The sequence below is a fragment of the Dasypus novemcinctus genome, chromosome 3 (genome assembly GCF_030445035.2).
Source record: "Dasypus novemcinctus isolate mDasNov1 chromosome 3, mDasNov1.1.hap2, whole genome shotgun sequence".
Classification (NCBI taxonomy): Eukaryota; Metazoa; Chordata; class Mammalia; order Cingulata; family Dasypodidae; genus Dasypus; species Dasypus novemcinctus.
Window position 1 is genome coordinate 82,125,394 of NC_080675.1, and position 10,697 is coordinate 82,136,090.

The 10,697-nt window shown below is 37.8% G+C and overlaps 1 protein-coding gene across 12 annotated transcripts in view; it reads right to left on the reverse strand.

The window, feature by feature from the left end:
* The window catches only part of NPAS3 (neuronal PAS domain protein 3), a 908,953-nt gene that overhangs the window by 777,333 nt on the left and 120,923 nt on the right, over positions 1-10,697 (reverse strand). For 5 of the 12 annotated variants that reach the window (XM_058293563.2, XM_058293562.2, XM_023591875.3 and 2 more), the window contains exon 2: positions 10,157-10,246. The exons of the other annotated variants lie outside the window; for them this stretch is intronic. In XM_058293563.2, coding sequence (XP_058149546.1) covers positions 10,157-10,246 — 90 coding nt within the window. The remainder of the gene's footprint in view (positions 1-10,156; positions 10,247-10,697) is intronic. 12 annotated transcript variants of the gene reach the window in all.

A 10,697-nucleotide genomic window follows, 5' to 3' on the forward strand; every position in this document is an offset into this window, starting at 1 on the left:
CCATTTAACAGACTATATGATTTGCCTAATGTTTAATGTTTGTTTATTACCTATCTCTAACGTTTACATTGAAGGCAGAGGCTTTGGTCTTTGTTTACGAATGTATCCCAAACTGGTACCCAGGTAATGTATTGCATCAAATTGAATTAAATTAAATTAAATTAATAGAAAAGAGAAACTACCATGGCTAAAACTAGGTTAGAAAGACTTTACGGAGGAACAAGCAGAGGCTCAGATTCATGCATGTGGTGTGTCTAATGAGAGTAAGTGGACGTGTTTCATGGATAAAAGCACTGAATTTATGTTGAGAAATATCAGGGATGTGGGAAATGTGAAGACTGAAAAGAAGACTAGATGTGCCGCCATGCCTCTCTTTCTAAATTGATATCAACACAAACTGGAATATTTGTCAAATCAGGGGTATGAGGTATCATAAAACAACAAAATACAGTGAACTCTTGTAGAGCATGTACAATCTATAAATTGTAAAATGTCTATTTTTAAATGTACGTTTTCAATAAACATACAAAAAATTTAAAAAGCAATTTAAAAAAAGATTAAAGAGAGAGGGTAGCAAATTTTAAATCTAAGCAAACTTAGGCACCATACAGTGAAAATGAGTGGTCATTAATGACTGAGCAAGGAAATATGTTGGAAATGGTGTTTTAATCCAGTAACTATTAATAAGGTAGCTCAGAAAGGAAAACTTTTCCATGCCCAAGCATTGTGCTTTGTATATAATAGGACTCAAGACTTTATATAACTGAATCAAACTGAATGAGACAAAAATAGGAAGGCAAATTAGGAGACTGAAACAATCTAGGTATGAAATAATAGCCTGAATTAGGGAGATGGGTAAAAGAAGAAGAGTATTTTTTAAAAGAAATCATGCCACAAACTGGGTATTTGAGGCAAGAGAAGACAGAATGTAAGATGTTTCCAAAAGTGAACATGAATGACTAGGAAAATGAAGTTAGAGCAAAAAAGTACTGGGTGGGAAAGAATCGTTCCAGGGAGGATGTTTTGTTCTGTTTTGGAGAACCAGCTGCACTGTCCTGGGGAGAGCCACAGACTGCAAGATTCTCAGGAAAGCATAGCTGTGTGGCTCAACCATGCCACATGCAGTTGCATGAAATCCTTCAAATAATTTAACCCCTGTAACTCAAGCGTTTTCTCTTTTGTCCTTTGCTTCATGCAAAGTGGAGATAAGACAGCATTCACCAGACTACTTTGAGGATTAATTAGGGAATCTGTGCAAATCTTTGAAAACTTGATCATCATATATGGAAGTTCAGGTAAGGATGGAATATAAGTAGAAATGTTGAGCAGTTTAGAAATATAAAACTGAAGTTTAGAAAGAAGTACAACTTGAGACTACTGTATAATAATTACTGTATAAGATCAGATGAATTTTCCAAGAGAGATTATTGAATTGCTCGCATATTGGAGACTGTGCAGATTTGCATGCAAAACATATTGAATATGTTCATTAAATGATCAAATATGACAAACCTCACTCCTACATAGGGATGGCTTTAAGTTCCTCAGGTTCTTATGCTTCTGTGGAAATACATTTCAATAGATGATCCTTGAATAGAGAATGGATGTTCTTCGAGGAAAAACTATCATCCTGCTCCAAGAGGCATGTCTCTAGGTGAAAGGGGATGGGCTACTCAGACAGACATATGTGGACTGTTCTCATTCTTCCACATTAGCTGTGAAAACTGAGATAATCCCCTATCCTCCCTGAGCTTCCGTTTTCTCGTGTGTAAATTGAGAACATTCCCTACTTCAGATCATGGCTGGTTGGGTCAATTAGAATCATGCCCAAAGACCAAAGAATGCCATGTTTGGAACATACTTCTTCCTGTCTTTCTGATTCCAGCCTCAATAAATGAATGTGACTCTATATTACTGTATATTGAAAACCAGCTCACACAGACGTGGGAACAGTAAAACTGAAATACAACATCACTGTCAAGAGTTTAGGCTACTGTCCCCACAAGGATTAAATTGGCCTCAATGGAAGGCCTCTGCCTTGGTGTTTCCATTCGATGGCAGAATAAATGCAGCTGTAGTCACTCTCCTCTCTTTATTTCAGAACCATGTCCCTGAGGATGGTCTATACCATGGCAAATATTTGTGCCCTGCATATTTCTTCTGAACAGACCCAGTGAAATTATCCCTGATCAAGTGAACCAAACATGCCACAAGATTCCTGTAAAAATGTTCCACTTAAAATCCACAGTCCATAATTTTAGTTTTCTAGTCCTCCCAACCCTGAGGCATTTCACAAATATCAAGATAATTTTTAAAAATCTGCATTTTTTTCTTTCTTCCAAGACTCAAATTGTTACAAGTTCCAGGCAAGCCACATTCAGAAAACAGGGTAGACAATCTTGCTATCAGATAAATTTACTGATAACCAATTTTATAAGAGCTCAAGAAGTCCCCCTATCCTGCACCCCCATCTCCACTAAATGTATCCCCAAACTTCTCTTTTTATAAACTTGGTGACATGAATATCGCTGCTTTTTCTGGTATCAGTTCAAGACTTAGGACAGCTGATGAATTTCTCCACAGTATGAGAATCAGAGCTACTGCTTGCAAGTCATCAGAATTTGCAAGTGATGAGAAGTTCTATCAAGAAAAATATGCCTCTCCTCATGGTAACACATGATGACAAGCAAAGAGGAGGCTCAGGGATCCTTTCTAACTGGGCTGAGGGCAGGAGGAGGGAAGTTAGGTTTTTTAATTAGGTGCAGTGATAGTCTATTGAATCACATAAATCTCAAGTACCCAATGCCAAAGAATCCTCAAATCCATAGGTGAATCACAATGGCCACAAGTTTGCCAAAGGAGATGCCCAAGAATGCATTCCTTATGTGCTGGTCCCTGAACCAAAGTCCTCTCAGGAGTCACATGACTCTGCTTTCAGAACAGATCTGAATACCTCAATGCTGAACACAGTAAATAGAATTTCCTTTTAAAGCAACTTAGACAATGCTGCAGCCAACACAGCATGTGAATGAGCACTATTAATCAGTGAGAATGAGTTTGTAATGCAGCCAAAAAACTCCATCAAATCACTTAACAGTTATATGTCAAACACAAATATTTTCTGCTCTAAAAAAGCCTATTTTTCTATAACCCACCACACCCTTCTCACTATTAGTTTCATCCCATAACTGGCAAAACTATTTCCATATTAAATAATGTACTACTTCTAGGCTTACCTATTCTAGATAAAAATAATTATTGAAGTAGCAGGATTTTTCCACTGAAGAGCTTATCACTGATACAATTTTTAATTCTCCCAGCAAGAACAAGTAATGAAAATCGAGAAGGCACACTATACTTTCTACACAAACTATACTAGAAAAAAAAGTGCTGCCTCAGAAAGAAAATCTCTGCAGAACATGGTATCTATGTGGAAGGTGGCCATGCAGCTTCTGGCTTCCCCTAAGTAACCTGGTCATCTACAAGTTAAAACACTTGTCAGGGCAGTTTATATTTTCACAAGAAAATACACATGTATAGGGCTATACATACATCTAAAACAATATGCATGGACTTGTGAGCTCTTAAAATAGGCTGTTCATAGCAGAATGCTAAAACCTAATTCTTCTACTCTAATGCATAAATAAAGTCCAAAGATTCATTAAAACACAGTTACAGGCGGCGGACTTAGCCCAGTGGTTAGGGCATCCGTCTACCACATGGGAGGTCTGCAGTTCAAACCCCGGGCCTCCTTGACCTGTGTGCAGCTGGCCCATGCGCAGTGCTGATGCGCGCAAGAAATGCTGTGCCACGCAGGGGTGTCCCCGTGTAGGGGAGCACCACGCACAAGGAGTGTGCCCGGTAAGGAGAGCTTCCCAGGAATGGAACCTACACACACGGAGAGCTGACACAAGATGACACAACAAAAAGAAACAGATTCCAGCCGTTGACAACAACTGAAAGCGGACAAAGAAGACACAGCAAATAGACACAGAGAACAGACAACCAGGGTGTGGGGTGGGGAGGGGAGAGAAATAAATTAATAAATAAATCTTTAAAAAAACAAAAAAACACAGTTACAAACTCAACACCCAGAACAAGCTGTACTCAAGTTAAGGAGGCTTTATTAAAATCATAGTTTGTATATAACTGTAAGTTTGTCACATTATTTTTAAAATTCTGGGAACAAGCACATCAGTCTCTCTGCCTCTCTTTCAAATCTCTGATTACTAATTTTGAACTCTGTAGTTCAACAGCATGTCTACAAAAGGCTCTGTTGAGCACTATTCTCTTCACCTTGACCTTTACTTTCTGTTCTCAAGTTTCTAAAGTTTTCATGTGTACTGCAGGTGTGCCACTAACCAATATATTTTTTATTCTATTAATAGGTAGTAATTTCTCTCATAACGAAAATATGAAAAATCTGGTGGAGCCCATTAATATTCTTTCATTCTAAATAATGCCACTTAACCTTCTTGAACTAGAAGTGGTAAGTATAAAGGTAGACATGGAGCATCTCAAACCAGGAAAAGCAATGAATTTATAGACAGGTTGTGAACTAGACTGCACAATGGCAAAACCCTCCAGGATATTTATAAATCGAAATGAACCTCAAACTAACAAACAGAGCATGGTTTCACATTCTTCCTTGCAAAGCACACTAAATGAGTTTCAAAAGGAAGAGAAGATGGGGTCCTGGGTCACTCCGACAGGTCTCCTGCCTAATTCTCTAACATGTAGTTCACATCACTTTCTTCCATTCCTGATCACCCTACCAGGGATATTCTATAGGATGACTTGCCACCCCAATGCCTTTCCTGCCCCTTCTTCTCCAGTTCCAGCACTTGTCTCACCTTTCCTAAGGCTACTTGCTATACTGGAAATGTCTGCCTTTTTTCCCCACCCCCACCCCCAGTTCAAATGTCTCCTCCACCAGGAAGCCTTCTTAGCCCACCCTACTTACTGAAAACAGTTATCACTTTCCACAGTTTGCACTTAACTCTCTCGAAGCATCTCTCACAGAGTCCCAATTACTTGTTTACGTCTCAATCTTCTAAGCTTCTGGAGGGCCGAGGTTTTTTAGTCACCTCTGAACAAGTCAGTGAGTGTACAGCAGTCTGTGTAAAACAGTACCCGGCCCACAGGTGACAAAGAATATTTGTTAAATGAATGAAAAAAAAAAGTTCATTTTAAAACTAGCCTGGTATTAGCCCTAAATAATAAACTTTCATGCCAACCACATTTCCAAGACATGCCACCTTGAGTCATTTTCAAGCAAAATCATTAGTGTGATGCCAAAATAAATGGGGAGAAACCACCAGAAACCATGCTGAGGTCTAAAAGGCAGATGTGGACATGAAAATTCATTTGGATATTGAAAGGCTTGAAACATTTCTTGCTAAAAAGTTCAATGTCTGTTTCACTTGCGGCTTCTATTAGGGCTCTTCATAAAGCTCAAGGTATATTTCTAAGTCTCTCCTCCATTCTTTATTTCCTGATCTAAACACAACTGGCAAAAATGATTCATATTTGGGGGAAAAAGAAGACTGTATTAAAGTATCAGTCAATCAGGTTAAATCGCATTCACCGCCGCCGCTGAGGCCTCCTGGCCTGCCTCCCCTCCAGCATAGGTGGACAGCTATCGCCACAGCAGCCCTGACAGGGCGCCTGTCTTGTTCTCCTTAATTGGGATCACACGTGAAGCTGTTAGCTCTCTGTCTGAGCACAACACAGCTGATAAAGACTGGCGAGTCCCTTCCTTCCTTCACTCATTCTCCTCTTCTCTTCCCTGAACCTTGTTAATTCCTTCTCTCTTTTGCAACTCAAGCTCCCCATTTCCAAACACTTGCTTTCAGACCAAGGCTAATTTGTGTTTACTTTTCAGGAAGGAAGAAAGGGCACTCCCTCCCAGCCCCGCTCAACCCCCAGCCCCAGATTAATTTCTCCAAAACCCATCACGGTGTCTCAAATTATTTCATTGGAGAAGACACTCTTTTTTTTCTTGAATTATTTCCCTTAGAGTTGCTTGTTAAAATGCAAATGGCCCCAGAGGAGTACTGTTATCAGTTAACAATGCCGGATCTGCAGAGAGGGGTACAGACGAAATTGCCTAGTGGGGTCGAGGCCCAGCAGGAAACACTAACCAAATATCTAAGTACTAAGAATTTAGGAAGGAGGAAAAGGGACTTAGGGTAAAGAGAATGAATCAAAGACAAAGCTCACAATTTCACCAATAGCCTCTCAATTTCAGGTGGCAACTTCCTAGTCAATTACAAATGCCACCTCAATCAAAGCTGCTCAACTTTGGCTGCACTTTGAGACTAGGCATCTGTGTTAATAAGCCCCTTTGTTTAAAGGAGGCGCAGCGGTGTCTGCTGCAGTAGCATAGTACACCCTCAACAAATGTTAGTAATTTAAGTTCCAGTCTCCCCAGACTCACTTAAATCTTTCCTGAATACTGCTGGTGAAATGTTCGTTCTTGAACTCAGACTTAAGGGTACCCCACTCTTCCTCAAATACCTCTACAGTAATGTCCAACTAAATGGCTGTATCTGACTAAACCGTGAGGCTATGAAGGCCCTTCTCAGTTCTTTCTTCCTACCTATTTATCTTCCTCATTATAAAGTATTCTTAACACAGTTGATTTTCCATGGACTTATCACAGTTTTATCTTGTTCATCAGCTTCCTTTCCTCTCACTGAACAAATATTTCCCTGCTCTTAAAATAAAGCTCAAAGTTACCACAGTTATGATGATAGGGAGACAGTGAGTCTTTTCTCTTTTCAGACTTTCTCTACTGCTTTAAGTAGTTAGGATAACTATTACTATTATTTTGAAATCAAACTATAGAGAGTTGGAAGAATAACAAATTTTATATTCATTTGCTTTAAATTTTCAATATCATTGATTCATTTAGACTTCAGTAATTCCCAATAAAGTCTAAATACAACTGGAAAAACTATAATGTTTTAAAATGTAAGATAATTCAGAATAGTTAGAGAGTCATACAATTATAGTTGGAAGGAGTATGAGTAGGGGTGTGCTGGTAAATGTTTAACAACCAGCTCTGGAGGCAGGGAGGAGAAGGTTGCACCTAATTTGTAATATTTTCCAGTTTCCAGAGTGAAAATACTTTTCCAGATTTCAAGGTACTAACATGAGGTCACAAGTCACAGAGTAAGAAAAGTGAGCACGACTGGCAACCCCAGTCCATACTAGTAGGCTCCAGTACTTCACTGGACATGAGAGATCAGCTAGCACAGTCTTTTCCTTCCTGAAGCCCTTCCACAGACCTGACCACTCCTTCCTTTAAAATCCACGGTACCCTGACACACATCCTGACATAACGCCCATGGACGCTATTATGTTTATCTATTTACCTACTCAACCTTCTATTACAGAGGCTTTCTATAGATTTAGGATGTGAATCACAGAAACACGTTTTATCTCATGAACTACACAGTTTATGCATATACACAGTATATTCGTACACATACAAACAAAAAACTGAAACTGGAGCCTCATTTTAAAAAAACACTATTATTATGTGCAATGAATGAAATATTCCAGTCACTTCCACTGAATGTTTAAAATTCTGCTCTTGATCCATGAAAATGGATCCATATCCCATTATTTGGGTAATGACCATAGTTTGAAAAATGTTGCTTAATAGACTAAAAGCTCATTGAAGACAGGAGTAAATGTAATTTGTATCTATCCCTATATTTAGTAGTAATTACTGAAACCCAGAGAGTTTAAGGAACTTGCTAAAGTATGCACCCGCCATCAGTTGTCAGTCAAGTGACAACTGCCAGTGACAATTCATGACACAGGTAAATAAGAGCAAAGCTTTATGCTGATAGCCAGACGATCTTCCAAGACAGCCATACCTTCACCAGAAACTGACAGAGAACTTTTTAAAAATTTGATGTAAGTTGGCATTTTGCCTAATATGAACCTGGAGCCCAGTTTGTCTAAGAAGATTGGATATGAACAATCACCATTTTCCTACTGTTGGTAACATCTGCCCCTCAAGAGTGTTGAAAAGGAAACCATCCTTTTCACAAAATATCTTCAATCTCTAGGAAAGGGAACTATATAAATGTCAATTAATATTAAATACATTAATTTCCATCAAGAATATACATCAACACCAGCTTTCTAATAACCAGGTGGCAAAGACATGGATAGAGAAAATACTCACTTAGTAAAAGGAAATCTGAATCCATGCCTTTTCTCTTCAGTGTGCTCGTCACCACATGCTTTTTTATAGGTGCTATTAAATGCTCACTATAGTTTCAAGACAATTCAGATAAGCATCTTCACTAAAATACACAACACCATTTATCATCTCAGTGACACTGCTCCAATTTAACATCTTGGGGATTTCCTCCCCTTCTTCATCATTTATTTGCCAATATTTCCTTGTTATGAATATCCCCCTAGTGACTTTCCCTGGCAGTCACAGCTGTACAGCCTACTGTGACTACCTTGACTAAGAATAAAATATTCTTAAAAAACAAGTCCTTGAGATGATTCCTACTGTTAGAAGAGCAACCTTTCTAAGGGCCAAATACCTGATAACTCCTCCTGGGCTCCTTACTCTAATAGACAAACCTTGACTTCTAAGCAGGTACTGATTGCCAACACATGAAGCTGGCTTAATTACAAATGAACAAGTCTTCTTGGTTGACTGTTTATAGCCATTACTTGAATGGTCAACAATCAACTTCGGCTTTAATATGGTCCTTAAATGGCCCCCCTCCTTATACAACAAAATATTCATGCATCACAACAAAGCCACAAAGTCACTAACTAATTACAAAATCCTGGCCACTGAGGGCCACAATAAATAAGTGCAAGATAATGATTTTTTAAAAAATAATCACAAATAATTTTGCTTTAAAATTACACCAATTCTGATGAAGAGAATGATAGTCTAGGCAACAGAATATGAAGAAATAAAGCCAGAGATAAATAGGTAGCAAAGGTACAATGATACAGTCATCAATTAAACCAGTCTAGGCAGAGAAGAGTCCGAACTCCACTGGATATTTGGTATCCATTTCAGAGAACAACTTTAACAGGCTCCAGGATGTACTGATCATTTTTAAATGGAAACCATTAAAAAAAATCAGTCATACAATCAGTTGGGGGAGTAAATGAAATGAGAACTCATCAGTTTATAGTCATAAGGGATTTTTAAGGAAAAGGGGCACTTTTTCTTTTCAATAATGAAACTCTTCTACAAAGAAGCTGAGTTTGAAGACAAAAACACACCAAAATATATTGGCAAAGTATATCAAGAAAGACCTGAAATGGTATTATGTTTAAGTTATTATACTTTACATTTTCTGTAGGGTAATTGTTAAAGTTGCTGCAATCATTATACCATAATTTTTATGGAAAGCATAAATATCTACCCTTTTATGGAAGACTCCAATTTGGGCTATTGTTTTTTAAAAAAAAAAAACAACTTTCTCATTAGCAAAAGCAGTACAAGTCAAGCCATGATACATTAAATGCTTTTTCCTCCCCAGAGCAGAGTTTTTAGTTCAATGATAGTAACAACAACTTATTACCAACAGTCCAGATTCTGTTAAGCAATGGACAAAGCAAATGGCAGCAAAGGCAGAGGACTCAACTTCAATTTAACTGTCCTGTAAGGTACATAGTAATTAGCTGCAAAGCTCTGAAATCTTAGCTAGCATGTTAAGTCTGCTACATGACAGTATAATTTGACTTCTTAAAGGATTATGCAAATTACAACTCATCATTCCATTACAGGATTGAAAAAAAGTGACAGCTAATTTATACATAACACACCTTTCAAATCCCTAAGATGCGTAGCACCTGTGCAATGTATTTTGCCGCGATTTTCTTGCATATAAGTACTTGTTTATTGCAATATAAAGAAGCTTACCTAAAAGCTTTAATAAAGTCGTTTTTAAAAAACTTTTAACCACAATTTCAAAAGAATAAACATTATTTTGTCTTGATTTCAGAAGCAAATTTTGGTTGTTTTCATTTTGTTTGCTTTCTTCCCCACTAAATTAGAGAAAAATAATGTTTTAAAACAAGGATATTTTTTAATAGCTGGCAACCACAAGCACTGATGCACGAGCCAGAAGGAAGACTCACAAAGATTTCAACATACTTCTGGTAGGTAGATTCACAGTAGATTCCGTCATATCTGTAGATTTTCCTACATTCTGATTGGTTGGGCAGAGGATGCTGGGCAGTTATTCTGTAGAGGCATCAAAAACAGATAGACATGACTAGAGATTCTCTACAGTCAACCGGAATGCAGGACAACAAGTATGTTGAAATTTAATATATTTTGCTTTTTACGCTTTTGAGCTCTACACACAATTGCAATGTGTACATACATTTTAGAACAGTAACTTCCACTTTTAGAAACCTGCACCTCGGGCAAACTGCTTTCGGTTCTTCATCAAAACAAAATTTTCTTTCTTAATTGCAGAGTACTGAAAGTGGAAGAAACAAGAGACATAAGGTCTATAGCTTAACTCACTCTATAATCCCCATGATTATATTCTAAAGGAAATGTTAAAAACAAATGGCATTAGTGTTTTCGTTAAAGGTTTGTCATTAATTCAATCATGCATTACGATTACAGTAGGCAACTGTAAAGTAGCTATAAAATCTTAGTCAAGTTAATGTATGTTACAGCTTTA